Raw genomic sequence first — 25,859 nt, forward strand, 5'->3', positions numbered from 1 at the left:
TTTTCTTCCCTTCGTCACCCCAATCTGTGAGGCTGCAAGCAAGCCGAGCCAAGCGTTCAGGCTCGGTTCGCTTAGTTTCAACAAAGGCTCGAGTTCAGCTCGGGTTCATGACAAGCTTAATGCTATAGGACTCAATCTCGACTCGCAAAATATTCAACCAAGCTCGAGCATGGCTCGGCTCGGCTCATCAAATGGAACGAACCGAGGTTTAAGCTCACTATCGAGTCCGGGCTCGGGAATCTACAACTTCAAAGAGCATCCCCTGCATTTATTGTTACAGCCTTACATGTTATAGCCTTGTAGATTGTACCCAAGAATCATAATTGTAGGTATGCCTTGCATTTATTGTTATCAGCCTTATAAGCTTGTAAGGTATGCTTTGGAAACTGGGAGATATCAAAAGAGATTCTCAGTTCCATACATTTGTATTATAACAAACATAATCCGAGCTTTAAAACTCGGCTCAGTTCGGTTTGTTTATGAACCGAGCCTAAAAAGTTCACGAGCTTTTCAAGCCAAACTATACAAAGCTCGAGTTCAACTCGTTTATTTGACGAACCTAATTTTTGAGCTCAAGTTCGGCTCGTTTAATAAATGAACGAGTGTGAGCCAAGCTTTTAATGAGCCGGTCTCAAACACGTTCGTGATCCAGCTCAATTCGTTTACAACCCTACTTTATGAGGTAGGTAATTCTAAGTAGGGGTGCAACTCTGGTTGGGTCTAATTTTTTACAGGGAAACTTGAGATTATAAACCCGACCCTACCCAAGATAGTTTATTGGATCGGGTCGGGTTTTCACTATTTAGCGTAAGATAGTGACTAATTTGAAAGATCGTAGGAAAAAAAAAACAAATCTTCATGTGAAAAAATCTCTAAATTTATGTCATTATGTGTATAAATTTAAAGATGAGACTATATTCTCACATAACAGACATGATTGCCCAAATGAAAACAATCGTATCAATGTATTGGAAAATAATTTTCCATGCTATTTGAGAGATATCTAAGAGAGTCACAGTACACCTATATGAGTTGACTAAAATTTCTGATATTTTGACCGAAATTTGGTAAATATTGGCAATTTCGGCTTCGGAATTTTTCGATTTCAGTCCTCACTTAAATTTTGGATTCCGGCGGAAATTTAAAACCTTACTTACAAGCATGGTTTAAAATTTCGATTTCGATACCTGTTTCAGACTTCCCAAAAACCAAAATTTCAGTCGAAATTTGGTAATAATTTTAAAAGAATATTTAATTGATTTCAAAATTTCGGCCGGAAAAAAAAAAAAAAAAAAACAAAACTTCATTTTCTAGAAATTTAGGACCTAAGTTTCCGAAATTTCCGGAAATTTCAGTTTCGGTCTCCACTGACATCCGTCCGAAATTTCGGATTTCGGTCGAAACTTAAAACCATGCTTACAAGTGGGGATAGCCCGATAGGTTCCAAAAGTTTAGTCTGAGAGAGTGAGGGAGCGAGGGTGTGTGATGGTCGTACCACCTGCTAAAAAGGGGTGAACTCATCTTGTTAAGGGGGTGAACTGACCAATAAAATTTCGTGAGAAAAATTTCAGTGAATAATGAGGTATCTCTCAGCGGCAATCAATTCCCAGGAAATAGTTTTCCACTGAGAATCCTTTCAAGTAAAGTTCCCAATCTCTCTCATTCTCCAGATCTTTCCCTCGAATAGGGAATTCTTACAGATCATATTTCCAGATCTTGCCAAACATTACTGATCAAGGTAACCCTTGTGCACAATTCCCTCTGATTCCATATCATTGATGAATTTGGGTTGATAAAAAACAATGAAAGTACGTCTATATTGGGTTTCGTTACAGTGGCCTTGCTTTTGTTTTCTTATTTTGATCCAACATGAACTGGGTACAAGGGTTTTTTTTTTTTTTCAATTGGGTTGTTTAAATATTTTTGAAGTTTGGAACCTACATAAACTGTCTTGTAATACCCATCTCTTCATGTCCCTGTTATTTTCTCTCTCATTTTTTACTCCAAATATGTCTGGTGTTGTTTTTTAAGTTGTCTGCTTTAACTAATTTTCCTTAATTGATTATATAGTCAAATTGACTAGGTTCCAATTACTAAATAATTGGTTTCTTTGTAAACTGCTGGCCTCTTGGATTGTTCTTCTCTGATTTCCTTACAAGGATTGCTCATTTCTTTGTAAACTGTTGTTTTTTTTTACTCATATGAAAACTGCATGCATTAGAGAGTTGACCCACATTGATCTTTTTATTTTCCACATTGATCTTCTCTTGTATGTGATATAAAGTAGAAAAGTTTGTTCATTTTGTAGTTATAGAGTTGAGTTCCGTCTGAAATTCTGTTCGTCAGTCTGTTTGGAGGATTTTTGTGAATGCACGTGTTTTTCGAAGGACGGGGGTTGATGAAAACAATGAAAATATGGCCATATGGGCTAGTACATTTGATAAAAAAAATCGTTTTTTTTTTCTTTGAAACCTAGCATCCAACTCCTAAGCAAAGGGCTTATCCTGGTTAGAAATTTTGTAGAATTTGTAGACTTTGCCGTGGTTAAGGCTGAAATGAGCATGGCTACGTCCTGTGATTCTATGTTCTCTGAAGGGGACATATATTATTGTTTATGTCCTTTTGAGTTTCTAAACCTTCTCACTGTGCTTTAAAAGATCAGATATTTTTTGAAAAGATAACGATTTTGTTAAAAAAATAGAAGACTTACCGCAAAACATCACGGGAAGAGCTTCCCTATAAAAATTATGGGCTTGTAAACATTTGGACTTCTCGGTATATGCTCAAAGGAAATGTCTCATGATCTACATACATGGAAAATTTGATCCAAACAAGCAAGACTCCATGATCCTAAATTATCATACTTGGCCCTGAAATTGAAATCATTTTTAATTTTAAGAATCTCCTTACATCGCCAAATTTTCACCCATTTCATTCTTTAAGATGCGAAGCAGACCAAGAAATTAAACTCAAAAAAAGAAAAAAAGAAAAGAAAAAGCACACATACACAAATTCAGTTGAAGAGGCGTATTTTGGTAGTCTCATTACATGCCACACAGACCAAGAAGTAAAACTTAAAAAAATAACAAAAGGTAGCCTGGCTGGTTATCTTACTAGTTCATTGATGCAGTGCAATACCGTAAGTCCTTCAAAGCAGAAACAGGAGAAGGATGAACTGAGAAGAAAGATAAATATGATATTTGGTGATGTTAAGTTGCATTTTGGAATAATTTTTTGGTTTTAGGAAGTCCATGCATTTGAATTTAGGATGGTTAATCTGGAGTAAGTTGCGGTGGGAAGGTCAGATTGGGGTTGCTTTATAATTATAAACAATTTAGGATAGAAAGTAATATTCTTAGTGGAGATTTGGGTTTGTTTTATGTGAGAAGTTTCTAGTTTCTACTTTAAGTCGGATTAGAATATGAGTTTAAAGCAATGTTTTTAAAACATGACCCGTGATTGAATTGGAAAAGTTTCTGGTCTGGTCCAAACAATTTAGTCCGTGGTTCAACTTGTTCAATCTGGGTTGAATTGTGATGCCTTTAGAAAAATTAATCTTTAAATTTAAAAATTAAAATTAAAAAAAAATGAGGGACAAAGAGCATGGTTTTAAATTTTAACCGAAGCCGGCATGAAACGACCAAAATATTTCCATTTCCATCCCCACAAAAATGCATACCGAAACTGAAACGCATAGCAAAACCAAAACCGTAATTGTTTTAGTGGTACGCATTGAATTATCAGACATGCACAATGGTTCATTTCACTAGGTGTGTAATGTGGTTAAACCATTATTGTTTTTTTTTGCTTATGATGGTTTTTTGTATGTATTTGTGCTTATTCCCGTACATCCTGAAGTTTCATCTTAAAGTCCATCATTTTCATATGTTTCCATGCATTTCCGTAATCGTATAGGATTGCTATAGAATTTTTCATCCAAATTCCATTGCCATTATGACCAAAATGCACATTGAAACCGAAACTTGAAACCTTGAGGGAGAGAGAGGGAGGGAGAGAGAGAGAGAGAGAGAGAGAGAGAGAGAGAGAGAGAGAGAGAGAGAGAGAGAGAGAGAGAGAGAGAGAGAGAGAGAGAGAGAGAGAGAGAGAGAGAGAGAGAGAGAGAGAGAGAGAGAGAGAGAGAGAGAGAGAGAGAGAGAGAGAGAGAGAGAGAGAGAGAGAGAGAGAGAGAGAGAGAGAGAGAGAGAGAGAGAGAGAGAGAGAGAGAGAGAGAGAGCATTTCATTATTTGTTAAGTCTTTTGACATCTATTTATATAGTCATATATTTAACTGGTAGTAGCCAACATATGGGTCATTGGTTCTTTGTTCTAAGAGAAGATTGAGTTTTTTTAATAGTTTAGGAGTTTAGGTATTCTAGGTGATTGGGAAAGGGGTAAAAAATGGGATATGTATGTTAATGAAGTTCAGCCGTGGAGAAAGAGAGAGGGTGCCCAATAGTCAGTTCCTATTACCGATTGAGGGATAATTTGCATAGTTGGTGAGAAGCAGTGAGCAGAGTCGCTTTTATCCATGTCTCAAACTAGTCACCAACATTTAAAAAATTGTTTTGGCCATTAAAAAAGATTGGTTTATAACAAGATCTCTGTAGGGATTTTGCTCAAGTAGTCATCCTTAAAAATTAAAAATTCCATAAAATCAAAATTGGCCAATTTTATTTAAAATTGTTAGTGAGATAGTTTGGTAAGCCGAATCAAATTGGGTTGAACTGGTTTATCTTATGCAGAATCTCTTTTAATGAATCTATAAATTTGTTTTCCTCCCATCCAGACCATCTGATCTGACAATCATAGTCCAATTTGACAGTCCTCTGACCGTACTTAATGATCCATTGCCCGATTGTATGCAACTTATGGAACACATTGCTAAAATGCTTATATATTGCTTGGGTATTCCCCAATTTGCTCGGCTCTATGCCCATGAATTGGGGAGTCATCTGTTTGGAAATATAGACAAGTCACTGTGGAAACTTGTCCTATAATTGGTGGTGGAATATTTGGATGGAGAACTATAGAATATTCGAAGGAAAGTACAACTCAGTTTCTTAGTTTCTTTACTTTTTGCCCTTTGCAGTTTATCTCATTTTAATTGAACAGGATGGTGGCTTGATACTGTTCAGTGAAATACTCGTTCATCTGCTAACAAAATAGCAAATATATTAGTGGCATATCTTTGGTGCCATGGTTTTTGCATTTGATATTTTGTGATGGTTTCATTTTTAGCCCTTTTATGATTCTATTTTTCGATTTTTTATTATCTGTGATGGTTGCATATGGCAGGTTGCACATGGAACTGTAACTAAGTTTAAGAAGATCAATAAACATGCAGCCAATGGGGAATGAAAATGCTGGACCTACAAAATTTCCAGGAAGACCTGTCTCTCCATTTGTGGCTGCTCCGCAAACTACAATGCCCTTTTTCTCCTCTGGGCACGTGGTCGAAAAAACTGGACCTCCAAACTTTCCAGGAAGACCTGCCTCCCCTTTCTTATCCGCTCCTCAAAATGCAATGCCCCTTTTAAGCTCTGTACCTGTGGGGCCTTCCATTCCATCGTCTCAACCCTCACCAGATGTAGGTAATTATCAGCGCTTTCCAACACCGGTTTATCCTTCAAATGTCCAATCTATAACACCTGCACATGGCCCACCTTATGCTGGTCAGGCAGTGTTACCCCCACCAGGTTTACCTTCTCCAGGACAACAACCTTTACCTCCACCTTTTAACTTTCGTCCTCAGCCCCCCCAGCCACAGATCCCTTTAGTCTCAATGGGACCTCCACCTCAAAGTTTCAACTCTATGCCAAGAGGTAGTATGCCCACATTTCCATTAGAGTCATCAAATTTGCATCCATCAATGCTTGGATACCCCAATAGTCAAGCCAGTCCAGTTACACATGTTCCTCCAGGACAGGCTTCCCCTTTTCTTTCTCATCAAGGAGGCTTTGTGCAACCACCTATAAGAGCACCACTAGGTTTGAATTCAAGGGAACAACTAACACTTACTAGCATGGGACCTCCCATAAGTGTCCAAAACTTGGTTGAGGAGTTCAGCTCACTAAGTGTTGGGTCCGTTCCCGGATCTATTGATCCTGGCATTGATTCCAAAGCACTGCCGAGGCCACTGGATGGTGATGTGGAGTCAAAGTCCTCTACTGTGATGTACCCCTTAAATTGCCATCCAAAATTTTTAAGTCTGACAAGTCACGCAATACCGAATTCCCAGTCATTGCTTTCCAGGTGGCATTTGCCTCTTGGGGCTGTCGTTCATCCTCTGGCAGAAGCTTCTGATGAGGTCAGTAACAACTATGTTCCCTTGAGGGCCAAGGTTCATTGATATTTAAAATCATATTTATCAGCCTCTTTTATGTATTCATCTAATTTAGTTGCTTGGTAACTGTTCATAATTTGTTTTTCAGGAGGAAGTGCCTATTGTGAATTTTGGACCAACTGGTATAATTCGATGTAGGAGATGTCAAACATATGTAAATCCATATGTGACATTTACAGATGGAGGCCGAAAGTGGCGTTGTAACCTTTGCGCTTTGCTTAATGATGGTAGGTGCCCAATCAAGTAGTCTTCTTGCAGCTTGCAAATTTGTTCAAGTGAATCATGATTAGACATATATCTTGTACTGGTTTACTTTTTTCAAATATGGCAAGCCATCGATGATTCAATGAAGTAGTTTTTTTTATTTAAACGAGGCTTCAATGAAGTTTGTATTCTATTTGAAGGTACTTGTTTTTATTTTTTGGTAAAAAAAGTATCCCAATAATTTGCGTATCTTTTTCTTCCAAGGTAGTAGATCCACTCTGATTACTATTTTGATTAGACTTGAGAGATCTGATTTGCAAAGCATCTTTGCTTCTCATTCTTAAATGCATTTCTAGTTCTATAGTAGGATGTCAGTCTATTGTAAAATTCACATATATTGAAGAAGAGGAGAAAGAGAAGAAAGAAGAGGAGAGAGAAAACGAAAGAGGCAAGATGCAACCGCACAAACTGTTTTAGGAAGGAGTTCATGCCAGGGCTCACAACTTGTCTCCTCTCCTTTATATATCTAAAATAAATCAGATAACATAAGTTTTACACGAATTGTATACAAAGCTAGGATTTTGCATTTGTGATGAATAATCTTTAAGAAGGCAGTCTAAGGTAGTGGTTTCATATATGTGCATTTGTGTGTGTGTGTGTGTGGGCGCGTACACGTGTGCGTGTGCGTGTGCGTGTGAGTATGCATGTGTGCTTCGCTATGGCCTTCTCAAGTTGACACTGTCTATGAACATTTCAACTTTTTGTGTGTGGTTCTTGGGGAATGACACTATTAGGAGTGCATGAGAAGCCTAAGCTGGCTCCACCCACCTGAAGTACAAATATGCCAACTAGGAGATGACATGACATGAAAGAACCTGATTGAACATCCCTAACCATTCAGTAGGATGAAATGAAACTTGATGATTATGCAGAAATGAGCAACCACGCAAATCCTCTAATTGAGGTCCGGGAATAATAGAGCGACGGTTTCAAGTAATGTCATATGCATGATGGGTCCTTCAGATGAAGGGTTTGGATCATGCTAATGTCCTGTGGGTGGGGACTGAATCCTTCAGCTTCCCATAAGCGTCTGGTAGTATAAGTCTCCATAATTCTTTGGCTAGACTAGAATGCTTTCACCAATTTCATTGTTTCAACGATTAGTGACAAAAATGGAGCTAAACACACCCAGCCTTGTACCATTCAAAAGAAAACACACACACACACACAGCCTTGTATATACTGGTGCTAATGGCATATTAATTTCATGTTCAGTTCCTAGTGATTATTTCTCCCTTTTGGATGCAAGCGGTAGAAGATGTGATGCAGATCAACGACCTGAACTTATGAAGGGTAGTGTAGAATTTGTTGCTTCAACTGAAAATATGGTGCGCCCTCCAATGCCACCGCTATATTTTTTTCTCATTGATGTATCACTATCCGCTGTTAGAAGTGGTATGCTTGAGGTATTACCACACCCCTTTCCTCCTCTCTCTCTCTTGATTTAATGGTAGAATGTCACTACTTAGTACTTAGACCATCTTTCCCTAAGAGAAATGATGTTGGTTTTGTAGTGTTTTATTTGGAATTACTTGAATTTATGTTCACATTCAACATTCTTTGGCAGATCGTGGCGAAGACCATAAAGTCATGTTTGGATGAGCTGCTTGGATTCCCTAGAACACAGATTGGGTTCTTAACCTTTGACAGCACGCTCCATTTTTATAATATGAAGGCATGTTATTCTTGCTACTCGACCCTCTGAACTTAAATGATAAATTATCCATTTTATGGGAATTACGCATCTTTTTTCCACAGTTCTAAATGTATGCTTAGCCATCATGTGCTGATTTGTAGTTTTTGAATGCAGTCATCTTTCACGCAGCCACAAATGATGGTGGTCGCAGATTTGGATGACATATTTATACCCCTTCCAGATGACCTCCTTGTCAACTTGTCTGAATCAAGAACTGTGGTGGATGCATTTTTGGATAGCTTGCCCTCCATGTTTGTGGACAATGTTAATATAGAGTCCGCTTTTGGACCTGCTCTTAAAGCAGCATTTATGGTTATGGTGTGTTTTTTAGTTCTTGCACTGCTGTGGGCTTCTTATTTATTAGTTGAGGAATGATAGAATGAAGGGTGCCCTTGCAAAAATCAGCTTCAAGGGCACCCCTATTGGTTAATTTCTGCAAAATCAACACGGTTTCCACTTTTTTAGGTGCCACCCACTTTTTTAGGATACACCATAAATGCGCTTTGCAGAAATTAACCAATAGGGGTGCCCTTGAAGCTGATTTTTGCAAGGGAGCTCTTCATTCTATCATTCCTCTAGTTAGTTATCAGTCATTTACATTTTATTGATGCCTCTAAAGGAACTAGTTAAGTTGTTGAATTAACTTGCATCTACTTGGATCGTTATTCCATTTTACCAACAGAGCAAACTTGGAGGAAAGTTGCTCATCTTTCAGAGTACATTACCTTCTCTAGGTATTGGCCGCCTAAAGCTACGTGGAGATGATCTTCGCATTTATGGAACAGACAAAGAACATGCATTGAGAATAGCAGAGGACCCATTCTATAAGCAAATGGCTGCTGATCTTACACAGTACCAGATAGGGGTGAACCTATATGCTTTCAGTGACAGATATTCTGATATAGCCTCATTGGGTACAAATCTTTCTATATGATCTTAATAACGTGTAAAGTTTATCCTAGGGATCACATACATTTCAATTCTTTTCTTCTATGACAGGAACTCTTGCCAAATATACTGGTGGCCAGGTATACTATTTCCCATCTTTCCTAGGAGGCATTCACAAGGAGAAGTTAAGTTATGAGTTGGCGAGGGACCTTACGAGGGAGACTGCTTGGGAAGCTGTGATGCGCGTGCGGTGTGGTAAAGGTCTGTAGCTAACATATAGGGGCTGTTTGGATACGTGGATTTTAGAATCCAGGTTTCAGTTTGAAAGTGGTGTTCTGGATTTTACAATCCATTATCCTGGATTTTAAGTAAGAAATCCAGGTTTTAGAAATCTCTCCCCCATCCTGAAATTTCTAAAACCTGGAAACACGGGACGATCTCCTACTCTCTTGCTTGACGTAAAGAAGGGCGAGAAATCAGAAAAACGACAGACGGTCTCCTTCTTCTCTTGTCTCCCATCAGAATTTTGACGAAATCCAAGATTCTAAAATTCACGCATCCAAATGGCCCCATAACGTCCTCTCTTTAAAATGACTAGGTGTCTAGAGCTTTTACAGTGGTTATTATTCAGATACATTCCTGATTTATTTATTTTTTTCTTTTCAGGGGTGCGTTTTACTACTTATCATGGGCATTTAATGCTAAGGTCAACAGATTTATTAGCTCTTCCAGCTGTGGATTGCGACAAAGCCTTTGCAATGCAGTTATCTCTAGAAGAAACTTTATTGACAACTCAGACAGTATATTTTCAAGTTGCTCTATTGTATCCATCACTTCCTGAAATAAGATGGAATGTTCGCTGTGAAAATTTGTTCCTGAATGTTATATCCATGATTTTAAATTTTGGCCGAAATCCAAAATTTCAGAAATTTTGATTTAAAAAAAAAAAGATTATAGTATTACTCTAGTAATTTCGGCCGAAATTTGGGAAAGAATTAAATAATAAATTTTTATTAACGGATTTCGGCAGAAATTTTGGTTTTGGCCAAGGCCGAAACTGAAACCGAAAACTAAATTTAAAACCATGGTTATATCTAGTATTGTTTTGGGGATCATATAAGTCTAAATTGTAACTAGTTTAAGTTAATTTATTTTTATTTTTACTTTTTTACCTCTTTTATGTATTTCGGAACTTCGTAAATTCTTTATTTTTGCACCAGATGTAATGCACAATATAGGGTAGCACCTGGAAAATTATGTTTGTATTCTCCTATAGTTCTTGAGAGAGTACCTACCAGTTCTGTATATGCAATGGACTTTGCTTTCCTTCTTTCTATTCAACCAGTTTAACAATATACTGCACAATAAATTGTGTTAGGTAATCTACATTTGTTCTTAAGTTCTAGCAATTAATTGGTCGGCTATTTTTTCGAGAATTAGGTCTTCCTCTTATTTGGGACAAAGGCTTAGCTGAGTTGAGTTGAGGTCTTCCTCTTATTTGTAATTTCCTTTTTGGATCATTTGGATTTTCAAACACAACCATCTGGCCCCAGTAGAGCCCTACCTACCTGCCTATTTAATTCGGGTGAAGTACTCCCATATCATCCGTGAAGAGGCAACAGACAATCCTAATTTGCTTTCTTATTTGTGTCTCTAATAATAGCATTCCTACAAATGGTTGCACATGGTATAGCTTTGAGAGGGGGGACAACACCCAAATTGCCTAATTCCTAGACTTAAGGGGGAGCTTAGTTTCCCGCGGTTCCCTATTGTATTTTTTTAATTAATTTTTTGTGGCATTTAACATTCACGAAGTATAATATGAGAAAGCAAGCGGACCTGCTTTGCTTTCTGGTGTATGATTTATTATTTAATTATTCACATGATACATTATATATATATATATATATATATATATATATATATATATATATATATATATATATATATATATAGAGAGAGAGAGAGAGAGAGAGAGAGAGAGAGAGAGAGAGAGAGAGAGAGAGAGAGAACATTTCCTACACACTTGTGTAGGTAAGTTACCTACACACTTGCTTAAAATACAGTGAGGGCCCACATTGTTTGGGTGATCCAAACAATTCATTTGAATGGTCCTCACATAGATAGGGTGTCCACAAAAAATCAGATCCATAGGATCATCCCAACCCTACGATTTGTGGAGGTAAAATGGACGTGTATAAACCTTCACAAATTAGTCCATTTTTTGCCTCCACAGTTCGAATGGTTAGGATGATCCTATGGATCTGATTTTTTGTGGACACCCTATCTATGTGAGGATCATTCAAATGAATGGTTTGGATCACCCAAACAATGTGGGCCCCCACTGTATTTTAAGCTAGTGTGTAGGTAACTTACCTACACAAGTGTGTAGGAAATGTTCTCACACACATATATATATATATATATATATATATATATATATATATAGGGAAATGATATCTGTGATAAACATGCGCTCCACTTGTCTGTCGTGTAGTATTTAAAGAGCTTTAAGAGCTTTTTGAGAACCGTAATATCCTCTGACATCTCTTTAAATACTACACAACAGACAAGTGGAGCGCATGTTTATCAAAACACTCTGGCGCTAATATCATTTCCCTATATATACACGGACCTTGTTTTACCAGCATTGGACATAAGATAAAATGGCATGTGAACCTTCTTTCTGGATTTTGCAAATAACTCTTGAAGCATTCACATGCAAGGTTTTAAATTTCAGTTTCAGTTTCAGTTTGGTTGCTGGGAAAACGTAAACGTTTCGGTTTCGGTTGGAAATTTCAGTGGAAATTCTGTAAAATGATGGAAACTTATGAAAATGATTGAATTTATATATGGAACTTAAGGAAATGCTAGAATAAACGCAAGTACACACTTAGAAACCATCATATAAGTAAGACAACCATCCATAATGGTTTGAAAACATCGAACACATTGTGACATGCACTTTCGCTCATGTCTGAAAATTTAGCATGCCAAATTTCACATGTAATTCATATAAATATAATTATGCAATACATAATAATATAACATACCACTATTACACTTATGATTTTAGTTTATGCATTTCGGTTTCCGTTTCGTTTTCGGTGGGGATAGAAATGGAAATATTTCAGTCATTTTGTGTCGGTTTCAGTGGAAATTTAAATCCATGTTCACATTATACAATTGTTCTTTTATTTGTATTATCATGGATAGTGGTCCTGCTTTGATCCTGCTAGTATTTTTTCTCATGCACATTTCCACGCCTCTACGTGATGGGCCATTACATATGTTGATTTGATATTATGTCCTATATGCGTGTATTTTGATAGGCCTCTTTCCTTATCGTGGATTTCCATCTATTTTGATAAGCTTCTTTCCTTATCATGGATCTCTCTAAATGTTTTTATTCTTTTTCTTTGATTCCTGATCTCTTATTTTCTCTTGATATGTAAAATCACTAGTTCATGTCAAATATAAAGATGATGCTGTTAGACTCGGCAAGTATTTGAATGCAAATTGGTGCCTTATTTATATCTTTTGGGTAAAGACGTTTTTGTTCTTTTTACCAATAAAAAAAAGCTTCCTTAGCAAATGAAAGGTACACTTCATCTTCTGGTGAAAGACGTATCAGAGTCCATACAGCAGCAGCACCTGTGGTAGCCGATCTTGGAGAGATGTACCGCCAAGCAAATACTGGAGCTCTTGTTTGTTTGTTGAGTAGGCTTGGTAAGATTAATATCTATGTCACAAATATCTCCGATATTTTCAAATTATATCGATTTTATCACGATATTTTGATAAAATGACAAAATCCTGAGAATTAAAAAAATATAGTGATATTTTCATTAACCGTGATAATATCACGATATTTTTATGAATTTTTTTTCTTAATTTATTTATTTTTAAATAATTTAATTTTATTAGTTTTTCCTTATGTAAATCCGAAAAGATAAAAATAATAATAATATGTCCCGAGATTTTCCCTTGCTGAGAAATTCTCGATAATGTTAATTGTGCAATAGATTAATATCCCTTTTGATAACTTGTGGCTGTGGTATTCCATATTTTACTGGTTTTCTATCTCCTTATCACAAACCAAAACATTGCAGCGATTGAGAAAACATTGTCCCATAAGTTGGAAGATGCCCGCCATGCTATCCAGTTGAGAATTGTGAAAGGCCTTAGAGAATACCGTAATCTCTATGCCGTGCAACATAGATTGGGTGGCAGAATGATATTTCCGGAATCTTTGAAATTCTTACCTTTGTATGGATTATCACTTTTGAAGTCTATACCTCTTCGTGGAGGATACGCCGATGCTCAATTAGACGAACGCTGTGCAGCTGGTTTTAATGTGATGATTTTGCCTATTAAAAGATTGTTGAAGCTCATCTATCCCACCTTAATTCGGATTGACGAGTACCTTGTAATGGTAATGACGTTCTTGGGTTTATCATTTACTCAAATAATTCTGTTAATTGTTCAAACTTGAATCTTTGGATTGACGGTTGGAGATCGTCCACGGATTATGCTTACTTTTGTAGGCCCCAACTGTTGCTGATGATTTTGGGAACTTCTCAAAACGATTACCCTTATCTTCCGAGAGCTTAAATTCTAGAGGCCTTTATATGTATGATGATGGATATCGCTTCATTATTTGGTTTGGCGGAATGCTATCTTCTGATATCACCACAAGTTTACTTGGAGTAGACTTATCTGCCATCCCTGATCTGTCCAAGGTATAGGGTCTTTACGGCAACTTTAAAATTTTCTGGATTACAAGGCTCCATTGCCATTTGTTGATATAAAGAAGGCTCCATTGCCATTTGTTGATAAAGACAAGTTCTTTTAAACAGGATGGGTGAGGTTAAAATTTCAGAATCTTGGAGTGCCATTTAGTTTTGTTGCTTGATGACTTGATATATGGACTAAGTTTTATTGCATCTATTAAGGATCATTTGTTTCTTTGCTGGGATATGTACCATTGCCTTTTTTTTTATAAAAAGATATCTTTGCCATTTTTTAATAGACTTTCATGCAGGAGTTTTGATGCCCATTCCATCTTCAATGATGCTTATTGGTTTACTGATTTGTGCAAACTTTTGCATATTGTTTTATGCTTTATGTGCCTATAATCTGGCATTGAATGCAGATCGATATATAGAATCCCATATTTCAGTTTCTTTTTTCAATGCTCCTTTTTTTAATTCGATGTCTTTTTATTTCTTAATTAAAGTTTGAGAATTTTTATCCACACTCCTTTGTCCTCCTAATGTTACACATTGTAATCATCCTTTTTTGCCTATTATAATTCTTAAAAACTTAAAAACGGCGAATAAGAAAAGTCTTTAATGAAGTGAGGAGTGCCATTATCAAATGGGGAGTGCAGATATCAAGTTATGGGATTAATCAGTGATATATTTCTGAACCATAATTTACCCTTTCATTTTATTTATTTGGATTTCTTGAAATTATTATTTAGATCTTCCTTTCCATGATACTTTTCTTGAGACCTTTGAATCACAATCATTCCAATATTGTCTCCTTTCCAAGTTGTTTTTCTTGATACTTTTGAATCACAATCATCCCAATCTTGTTTCATTTCTTTCTTTAGTATGCATCCACTCAACTTCTTTTGTTGCTCCTAAAAGCCAGTATGGCTACAAGTTTTTCTTTAGTTTTTTTTTCACTAGTTTTTTCTATAGCTCTTATCTAATCTGCAGGCAAATAATTAGCTAAGTTGATGTTGGCGCATTCATCATTTGTATTCAGTAATTTTCATTTATTGTTACTTTTTCTCTAATCCACATTCCTTTTACTGGGCTTTGCTCCAAATAAGCTTCTCTTCATCTTTTTTTTTCTATTTTTCCCCAATATGCAGTGTTACTCAATTTTTTTTTGAATGACAATGTTGCTCTACTTAAACCTTCTCTGATGCTACTCCAATTGTCCTTAATTGCAGGTTAGCCTTTGTGAGCGTGATAATCATATTTCTAGAAAGCTATTTGGGATACTAAAACGATTTAGGGAGAGTGATCCTTCCTGTTATCAGATGTGCCATCTCGTAAGACAAGGAGAGCAACCAAGGGAAGGTTTGTTACTTCTTTCCAATCTTATTGAGGACCAAATTGGGGGGACTGTTGGTTATGTTGATTGGATCCAACAAATACACCGCCAAGTCCAGCAAAGTGCATAAATAAGCTATATGGTTCTTTCTTTTTTTTTGAAATGGCCAAGCTATATGATTCTTAGCCCTCTGAAGATCAATTTTGCTTCCTGACATATCTCTTAGTTTCGTACCTTTCTCAAATGCCATTATAAATCACAGGGCCCATGAGATTGAATGATGTTGGGAAAGTTACTCCAAAATATTTGTAAGCCAAAATAATGATTCATTATATTTTTTCCTCAGACAAAGAAACAATCCCGCTAAGACAAATCTTTTATTTTCTCCTTTAGTTTCATTTGTTGTTTTTGGTGCTAGAGTTTCTGTTCTTGATTTTTTTTGTGAGAGGGAGGGGGGTGCTACTGTGGATTCCTGTCATTAAGAATAAGTAGGTTCTGTGGGGTTCCATTTGCAAGGGATGCTGTTTCTTATGCATATGTTTATTTCAATCAGTTGCATTCATTACCACAAGTGTGCTGTTTATTGTATTGTACTTAGGATTTTGTTCAATAAGTGTGTTTAAGGAACATAATATCATTCTTGTGAGGGGAGTTGTTGCCCAATATATGAGTCTTTTGACATTTTTTATTTATAAATATGCAAGCCCATCCTCATCATCACCATCCATGTCAAAATAAAGATATGCCTTTCATCATATATGGTATCAAATGCCTCAGGTCCGACACCAATGCTTGTTTCTGGTGCTCTTTTTTTGGTTTTATCTCAAGATGGTCTTGGGTCTGTAATTGTGGATTGATTGCCATTGTGCAGGTGGTTATATGGTTGGAAGATCTATGCTTTTCTTATTGTGAATGAGCCTTATCAGGTTATTCAAAGTGTCTCATTTATGGCTTTGAACTTCAATCAAACAAATTTTGTTTCACATTCAACAAAAAAAAGAAGATTATTCGGCAGTAAAAGAAGAATTGTAGGTAGGGTGTGGTTTTACAGTGCCCATCAAGGGGCCTTCAATCAAACTGATGTTGCTTGATAATCTCACACCAATGGCCTTAGAGTTCAAGGGGATGCTTAAGAACAGAAATGGTAAACAGCCCACATTAGGTCCACTAATCAGAGAGGTGGTGTTCTAAGCTACGTCACATCAGAGTTCTATTGCACTAAAATCAGCCATTCAGTTTTTAGGGAATCCTGTTGAGATTAACAAGGTAAAAACTGGATTTTATAACCTAAAACTTGGATTTAATAAGCTACAACCAGGAGTTTACATTCTCAGGACTGTAAATTCCAAGTTTTACCTCATAAAATCCAGGTTTTGTCATGATTTTAGAATCCTGGATTATAAAATCCAGCCCGGTTTCTTTTTATGAGCAAAAAAAGAAAATTGGAACCGGCCGGCCTATTCAAATTTGGGATTTGCTAGCGTCCATCGCATTAGGCATTTCAAGGATGGTCTGTTGTATCTGACAGTAGCCACCTCGTGAATGAAGACAAAATCTGCTGAAAAGTGAGCATGTGTGGCTGCTGTCAGATGAAACAGATCATCCGCAAAATGCCCTTTGCGATGCACGCTAGCAAATCCCAATTTGGGATTTATCTAGAGGGATGTAAAATTTATGTTAAAATCCCTCTAAATTGAGCATAGTCGTATCATTTCCCCCTAAATTGATTGTGGAAATAGAAAAAATTTCCATTCAGAAATGTTTTTCTTGCAATCCAAACAGTATTCATCGGCCCAGCTCTTCTTTCCTCATTGGAGAAACCAGTTGAGAAACAATGGGACCCAACTAATCTCTAATCCCATCCATTCAGAATCTTGGGCCTACCCACATGATGAATTTGGATCGTTCATCCAAGGGCCCCCATCTTTTTCTATGAAAGTTACTGCAGCTCTGTTGAAAGTTGAAGCCAATTAAAGGAGGAGGAAGTGTTGTTAGAATTAGGGTTTCGAGAAACCACCTTTCATCTCTCTTCCTTTCTCATATCTCGCCAGAGAGAAATGGAGGAGACCCTTTTGCCTCCTCTTCCCAATGAAATCGGGATACAATGCATAGCGAGAGTCCCTCGATCCTTCCACCCAAATCTATCCATGGTATGTAGATCATGGCGATCTCTCCTTCGTTCTCATCTCTTCTACTCCACTCGTTCCCATCTTAAATGCACCCAACAATTCCTCTACTTTAACACTAAGCATGGACTTACTTTAAAATGGTATGTCGTCGATATCTGCAATGAAAACCCTAGAAAAATCAAACCATTGCCTCCTTTCCCTTCCCCTATTGGTTTCGGATTCGGTTGTGTCGTATTGGGACCATGTCTCTATGTGTTAGGCGGTAGAGTGAATGATGGCGCTTTAGTGGAAGCCATTCGTTCATGGGACATGTGGGTTTATGACGCCCGTACTAATCGTTGGGAAGCTGGCCCCAACATGATGATCGGAAGGATGTTTCACCGCGCTACTGTTGTGAATGGGAAGATTTACGTTGTCGGAGGTGACTTTAATTTTTCCACTGTTGTTGATCCATGGGCTGAGGTTCTTGATCCGACTCTTGGCTCATGGATGCCTTTGCATTCGCCTCTCCTTCCCACCGTGTTTGGAAATGAAAGGAGGTTCGACATCTGTTGTGGAGATGTGAGAGGGAAGCTTCTTGTACTCACCAACTTGGATGATGGTGAAGGCAATTACATAATCAGGGATACAGAGGGGGTTTTTTTCGATCCCGAGAGTTCGTCGTGGTGGATAGAGAGGGCGCCATTTCATTCCAATCTCGGACGGTATTCTCCCCAGAGAAGTGCTGTAGTTGGCGGGATTGTGTATCTCTTAGATTCATCTTTTAAGATAAAGGGGTATGATGCGGAGGAGAATCGGTGGAAAGAGTTGAAGGTAATTGATATGGAAACATTGTATAGGCCCTTTGATAAAGTTATGTTGGCGAATGTTGAAGGGAGTTTGTGGCTGATTTGGCATTGCTCGTCAAGAGTGAAGGAGGGGTTTGATTATCAACACCTCAAGTGGATTGACAAGAATTCCGTGCTTCGGGAGTTCCATCAGGTTGAGAAGGATTTTTTGCTTCGGGATTGCAGGCAGGATGAGACATATTTTGTGCTTTGGGAGATTCATGTGCGCAAAGAGAGCAACGGAGGGTTGCAGGGTTCGATCGTTCGATCTAAGATTATTCTGACGATTCCAAATACATCTTTTGTCACGGATTTTTTGGCACTTGGATTGTGATCTTCATACAAAGACAGGCATTTGAATTTTGTGATATTGTTCAAGGACTAAAAATATTTTGCAGTTATTGTTGTTGTTGTAGTATATTGTTATGTTTTGCGTAGCATGAAACCACCATTGACCTTATTTTGACGTCCCTATTCTCTATCAAAAGAGCATATGAAGAAGGTATCTCTTTGAAGCATTTTAATCATCCGATATGGTGGTTAAATTAGTTATATTGATAGTTTTCGAGCTCTTTTATCTAAACTGGGGTATGTTTCCCTTCACCTCATTGTGATGCTTATCATGAATGCCTTCATTAATTTTCATTATTTATTGAGGGGATCAAAAGACAAAAACTTACTAAACTAACATGGAGAATGTGCCTCTCCCTTCTTCCTTGAACTATCTCTAGAGAATGCATCTCTTGATTCTCTAAATTTACACCCTATCAACAGATTCATTCTACCTAGTTCCATCCTTCCCCATGTTGTATCCTTTCATTCAATCACTTTTTGCCTCTATGCCTCCATCTCTTCAAGCCATTCTCGCTCAGACACTTACAATTGGGACAAAGTGTTGTTCCATGACTTTTGATGGTTTTAGATTGAAGGGAGAAGAATGGTCTGAAGGAAGATGAATGTAGTTGTAGATAACCAGAAGCAATGCATTCATGTGAATTTTTGTATGAATGAGACTCCTTTAGGGCCAGTTTGGATGCCCCTTAATTTCAAATTTCAATATGGATTTGGGTCCCTAAATCCAAATCTGGCGTTTAACATTTCTTTTTTACGTCTGGATTTGCATCTGACCCAAAATCATATTATTTTCAAATCAATCATCATAGAAGCCAAATTAGAATTTGCAAATTCGTTTAAGATAGGGTACTTATAAATCTAAATCGAGAGCCCTAATTTCAGTTTTCAGATCCGTGCTCGACTCCTTCCAACTCGACCCCTAGCAACTCTCTCTCTCTCTCTCTCTCTCTCTCTCTCTCTGGTAAGCTAGGGTTTACAGAGTTCTCACAATTGAGAATGCTACGGTTTTCAGAATTCTCACGGCCATTTAATAGTTCTCTATTTCTCTGGTAATCTAGGGTCTACAAAGTTCCCACCAACCATTTCAACCGAGAATGCTAGGGTTTTTCAGAGTTCTCATGATTGAGTTTTAGAACTCGAGAATGCTAGGGTTTCTGCTGTGAGGAAACAGAGAATGCTAGGTTGAGTGAGGATAAAAGTTAGGGCTGTGTTCGGCATAAAATCTAGGGTTGAATGAGCATGAGAATCCCTTTGTCTTTCTCTTTTTCTCTCTCAAAGGTTTCGATCACGTTCGTGGTGTAATTCTTCCTTTCAGAGGCAATTCGATTCAATTCCCATCACATTTTAGCTAATTCTAATTAAATTTCTAGCTTGATGCTTGAATAACATCTATTCTTACCTAATCTGGTGTTTTGTAGAAATATTTGCATTTTTCTTGTGTAAAATCGTTCTTTTTTGGGCAGGATTTTTATCGATTTTGATTTACTGTTTCGCTATCTGATATGCCTTTGAGAGATCTAAGGATTTATATTCGAATCTTTTTGTTATTTGCATTTTGGTCGATTTTATGTATGAATTTTTGGTAGATTTATGTGCAGACTTGGTTTCATTTTGTATAAATCTGATTTTTGGTCTTATTTTTCTTTAATATTTTTGCGTTCCCCGTAGTCTGGATATGCTTTCGTCCGTATTTGGTTATTTTTATGTTTTTTTTTTTTTGGGAAAATTGACCTTTTCCCATTATCTTTTGGTTATTTATGTGTAACTTATAATTTATGGATAAATCTGGAAGATTTTGGTCGGTTTTTAGCTATTTCCATATGAATTGTCTCACGGTTGAAATGGTACCCCTTTTCTCATATATTTTATAAATTTTCGATATCCTGGAACCTTTTGTATATTTATTTTCTTTCTATCGACGTTTCTTATTTTTATTTTTATTTAAATTCTCCCATTTGTTATGGCTTGATTGTTTTTATATGTGAAAATGGGAGATTATGTGCCGTATCAACTCAATTTCTTCTCGATGTAGCGTTTTTGATGAAGTTGTTCTCTTCGTGGATCTTTTTATCTTTTTCCTGAGAATTTTTGTTTTTTACTTGGCGACAAATTGTTACTTTATTTGGATTTCCGTCTTTCATTATTTGCTGTTGTTCACTTCATTTTTTATGCATAGAAAATTGGTAGAGCTTACAGGAATTGTATTATCTCTGAGGTCTGAAAGAGGTAAAACTTGTCTTTGTTTATTTCTCTTAGTATGCAATTTTAATTGAAGGTTTTGTATTATTTGGCTACACAACTTTTCAGCTTCGATCTAATATTTTTAAATGATGTGTGCTGAATTTGCATGTAAAAATGTTCTCTGCAATTAAATAATCTCTTACACCTATTTCTGCACTGAAAATGCCGAGAAACATATTCTGCATTCTGAATATCTCATTGTTACTTTTTAAAAGAAATATCCCATTGTTTTATCTTGCTTTTCAGGGCAAAAGATTGAGAAAATGGTTCTGCTACCAAATCTTAGCTTCAATCTAGTATTATTGTATAATGTGTGCCGAATTTGCATGTGCAAAATGGTATTTATATTGATATCTTTACTTATTTGATGGTTTAAGCTGAGATAGTAAGATTAGTAAGATTCTGCAAGCTAATAGTACATATCTTACGCTTCTTCTATTGGACAAAACATTTTTCTCTGTTCTTATTTCACCTGAATGCGTGAAGATACTGTGGTTTCTTGTATTTTATTGCTCCATACATGTACGTTTGATTTGAGATTCAGTGGGTGGCTACTGCAATTTTGAACCCAAAAAAAAGATCTGATTAGGTCCTTTCTAAGGCTACTTATCAATTGATTGTTGTTGGCATCCATTATCCTATTTTATTTTCCACAAAAGGATGATTCTGCTTTGCATGACAAATTGATTGCCTGCAGTATAGTAGAACTGTCATAGTTTAGCCTACACAATTTCCCTTCACTTTTTTTGTCAACTGCAATCAATAAATCTTGGTTTGGATGTTTCCTTCAAGAACTGGTGTGCAGGTCCCATGCTTGTGGGGCTATATATAATTCTTGGAAGTACTTGGATTCACGATTCTACGTGCTCTAGGATTTAGCTTTTGTGGTACCAGACATATCTTGCTAAAACAATTCATACCCTTAGACACTCAACTAGGTGGTAATCACATCTGAAAAGAACTATCTGATCTTTTAATTGCTGTTGGACAGTCTATGGTTTCGCCTTTATGGAATTTTCTTTAGATATTATTATTATTCAATCATGTTCATGGCATGTGTGTACTTCACTTATCATGATGTGTGATCATTATCCTTATGGAAGGTCAATTCTGCTACTTGCCTGGGAGTCCGCCAGAATGTTTCTTGTTTGGGACAAAACTGGCACTGGGTGTGATATTTTGAGTAGTCAGTGACTAAGATTTACAGAATGAGGCTTGATACAAATGAAAACGAAAAAATGCTCTCAAGGTTAACAAGTCTCTTGTTTCTTTCCTGCCTCATATTATCCAATACCACATAGCAAATGCATGGAGCTGTAGTCTCTTCTTATTATCTTCTATCTTCCATTTTGCGTGTATTTTCTGGAATACTCAATAGAAAAGAGATTGTTAGTATGGTTTGTTTTGACAAAGTACACTGCCAATGGGTGATACAAGGTGGGTAAGTTTGATCCCTTGTGAAATGATAAGGATCTCTTTTGCTGGATCTGATCCTCAGATTCTTGAATCGGGCCACTTAGATCCCAAAAACAAGGCTCTGATTGGCTCCTTTCAAAGAGTCCTCAATGGGTGAATGGAATCATAGTATGAGCTATTTCAAATTGCTCCTTTCAAAGAAACTACATTGCTTGTCAATTAACTTTGAAAAAATGTATCTATACATAACCATAATGTCAAAAAAGGGCGGCCCAGTGCACGAGGCTCCCTCCATTGCGGGGTCTGGGGAGGGCTAGAGAACAAGGCTATGATGTCAATGGCTCAAAAACAAGGCTATGCAAGGGTGTGCAATTATCAGTTCTCAATAACAAGGCTATGATGCCTTCAGCTATGTAGAAACAAAGCTATGATGCCTTTGGCGGACAACAGGACCTGCTTTGTATGGAGCTACAGCACTTGCCCAGAAGATAGGACTTATTTTATTTGCAAGATTTAAAATTCAAATCCAAGGAGTAGCCAGACTACAGATTTAAAATTTTGGATTTGAAATTCAAATCTTCAGAAGATCATACAAACAGAAAATTCACAAATTTGTTATTTTGGAAATTTCGGATTTCAAACATATAGATTTTTATATCTTAAAATTAAATCAAAATCGGAATTTAAGGGGCATCCAAATGGGCCCTTATGGAAAGCAATTTCTGGGTTGCATTGTGGAGTTATGAACTATATAGGTGATATTAGCCTTTGAAATCATTTCTCATTGTCAATTGAAATCCAACCTTTCACAGTTGAGAGTTCCTTTGATGAAGCATGTTAAGGTATCTGATTGACAGATGAGGGAGGGTTCAGAGCACTCTTATGGACCTTAGGTGGAAGAAGACATCTTCCAACTGAGCTCTTGAACTTGATAGCCATAAGACCATCGATCTTTAGAGAGCACTAAGCTTGTGCTGAGCACTTTGCCCTAATTATTTGGTGCAAGGCCGTACCTGCACATGCAGCCCAATAATACACTGGGGCTCACATTGTTTGTGTGATCCTAACACTTCATTTGTTGGGCCCTGACATAGATAGGAGGTGCGCAGAGAATTTTCTCCACAGGATAATCCCAACCCTCTGATTTTTGAGGTTTAAAATGGACGGCACAATATAAAAACTGCCACAGATCAGAGGGTTAAGATCATCCTATGGAGAAGACTTTCTAGCTAACTCCTATCTATGTCAGGCCTCAACAAATGAATGGTCTGGATCAACCAAACAATGTGGGCCCCGGTGTAAGCCCGTGTAGTATTTTTTTTTAAAAAGTATTGTAGCCATAGGATGATCTAAACCGTCGATTTGATGGGCTACAATGTAAATAGGCTGTGACCCAAAAATCAATTCAATAGGATAATCTCAACCCTAGACAGGCTTACATGGCCAGTTTGGATCATCTTACAGGGTAAGACTTACGGTACTTTCTAAAAAATACGGGACTACACGTACTTACACCATATCAAATAAGGGATATGTTATCAGCGCTACCATATTTTGATGATCGCACTCCTCACTTTATTAAAAGCCTAAATAGGTTGTGCCCGAAAAATCATTTCCAGAGGTTGATCCTAACCCTCCGATTCAGTCCCTCTATGGATCCGTGGGTTAGGATCAACATATGGAAATAAGTTTTAGGGCATAAATTATTTAGGCTGTGGCCCATCCAATGGACGGTTTGGATCATCCTACGGTGCATGCCGTACCTTACTTTTACTAGGAGTGCGGTCATCAAAATATGGTAGTGCTGATAACATTTCCCTAAAATAAATGAGAAATAATCTACTACTGTTTTATAAGAATAAGAAACGTCTCAGCATAGGAAATATAGAGGCAGTGTTTGTTCCTTGTTACTGCCAAAGGGATTAGGGTTTATAGAACGTAGAGAAACCCATTTCACCTCTCTGGGCATGGAAACAGAGATGGAGGAGGAGGTACTTTTGCCTAATCTTCCCAATGAAATCGGGATACAATGCATAGCGAGAGTCCCTCGATCGTTCCACCCAAATCTATCACTGGTATGTAGATCATGGCGATCTCTCCTTCGTTCTTCTCTCTTCTACTCCACACGTTCTTATCTTAAATGCACCCAACACTTCCTCTACTTTAACATTGCCGATGGTGAAAGTAGTGTAAAATGGTTCGTCCTCGATATCTACGATGAAAACCCTAGAAAAATCAAAGCATTGCCTCCTATACCCTCCCATGTTGGTTTCGGATTCGCTTGTGTGGTATTGGGACCATGTCTCTATGTGTTAGGCGGTATAGAGGGTGAAGTCCCTAGAGTAGATAGCATTCGTTCATCCAACGTCTGGGTTTATGACGCCCGTACTAATACTTGGGAAGCTGGCCCCAATATGATGATCGGGAGGATGTCAACTAATGTTACTGTTGTCAATGGGAAGATTTACGTTGTCGGAGGTTTCTTTACTTGGTCCACTGTTGTTAATCCATGGGCTGAGGTTCTTGATCCGACTCTTGGCTCATGGATGCCTCTGCATTCGCCTCTCCTTCCCACCGTGTTCGGAAACGTAAGGAGAGTCGGTATCGGTTGTGGAGATGTGAGAGGGAAGCTACTCATACTCACAAACACGGGTGTTGTAGAAGACAATGACATAATCATGGATACAGAAGGGGTTTTTTTCGATCCGGAGAGTTCGTCATATTGGATACAGAGGGCGTCGTTTCATTCCGATCTCGTGGGGAATTCTATTCAGGATAGTGCTGTAGTCGACGGGATTGTGTATCGCTTTGATTCATCTTTTAAGATAAAGGGTTATGATGCGGAGGAGAATAAGTGGAAAGTGTTGAAGGTAATTGATATGGAAAAATTGTATAGGCCCTTTGATAAAATTATGTTGGTGAATGTTGAGGGGAATTTGTGGGTGATTTGGCATTGCTCGTCAAAAGAGAAGGATTTTGATCATCGAAACCTCGAGTGGATTGACAAGAATTCCGTGCTTCGGGAGTTCCATCAGGTCGAGAAGGATTTTGTGCTTCGGGAGTGCAGGCAGGATGAGAAGTATTGTGTGCTTTGGGAGATTATGGTGCGTAAAGAGAGCGACGGAGGGTTGCAGGGTTCGATCGTTCGATCAAAGATTATTCTGACCGTTCCAAATACATCTTCTGTTAGGGATGTTTTTGCACTTGGATTGTGATCTTCATACAAACACAGGTATTTGAATTTTTTGATATTGTTCTAGGACTAAAAATGTCTTGTTGTTATTGTTGTTGTTATAGTATATTGTTATATTTTGTGTAGCATGAAACCACCATTGACCTTATTTGACGCCCCTATTCCCTCTCAAAAGAGCCTATGAAGAAGGTGTCTCTTTTATCTAAAGGGTTGTATGTTTTCCTTCCCCTCATCTTGGTGCCTATGATGAATACCTCCATTAATTTTCATTATCTATTGAGGGGATGGAAAGAAAAAAAAACTTACTCATCCAGTGTGGCGAATAAGCCTGACCATTCTTCCTTGAACCATTCCATAGAATGCCTGTATTGATTCTCTAAATTTACTCCCCATGGATGAACTCATTCCACCCATCTCTATCCTTCACCATGTCCTATCC

At 37.5% G+C, this 25,859-nt stretch overlaps 2 protein-coding genes across 2 annotated transcripts; both read left to right on the top strand.

Annotated features, from left to right (window-relative positions):
* The first annotated feature begins 1,450 nt into the window (after nucleotides 1–1,450).
* LOC143857848 (protein transport protein SEC24 A-like) lies at nucleotides 1,451–15,642 on the top strand. The gene is made up of 13 exons (XM_077368364.1): nucleotides 1,451–1,738; nucleotides 5,296–6,307; nucleotides 6,432–6,570; nucleotides 7,823–8,013; nucleotides 8,175–8,282; nucleotides 8,418–8,621; nucleotides 8,986–9,217; nucleotides 9,303–9,452; nucleotides 9,858–10,014; nucleotides 12,793–12,920; nucleotides 13,304–13,626; nucleotides 13,739–13,933; nucleotides 15,157–15,642. The coding sequence occupies exons 2-13, from the start codon at nucleotides 5,339–5,341 to the stop codon at nucleotides 15,388–15,390; spliced, it is 3,030 nt and encodes a 1,009-aa protein (XP_077224479.1). The 5' UTR covers nucleotides 1,451–1,738; nucleotides 5,296–5,338; the 3' UTR covers nucleotides 15,391–15,642.
* Nucleotides 15,643–17,202: 1,560 nt separating this feature from the next.
* LOC143857656 (uncharacterized) lies at nucleotides 17,203–25,553 on the top strand. Its single transcript, XM_077368098.1, has 3 exons — nucleotides 17,203–18,547; nucleotides 18,655–18,718; nucleotides 24,088–25,553. The coding sequence occupies exons 1-3, from the start codon at nucleotides 17,318–17,320 to the stop codon at nucleotides 25,440–25,442; spliced, it is 2,649 nt and encodes an 882-aa protein (XP_077224213.1). The 5' UTR covers nucleotides 17,203–17,317; the 3' UTR covers nucleotides 25,443–25,553.
* Nucleotides 25,554–25,859: the final 306 nt, after the last annotated feature.

Source organism: Tasmannia lanceolata, unplaced genomic scaffold (genome assembly GCF_043159265.1).
Source record: "Tasmannia lanceolata isolate RefF3 unplaced genomic scaffold, GAP_Taslan_0.1 ptg000025l, whole genome shotgun sequence".
Taxonomy (NCBI): domain Eukaryota; kingdom Viridiplantae; phylum Streptophyta; class Magnoliopsida; order Canellales; family Winteraceae; genus Tasmannia; species Tasmannia lanceolata.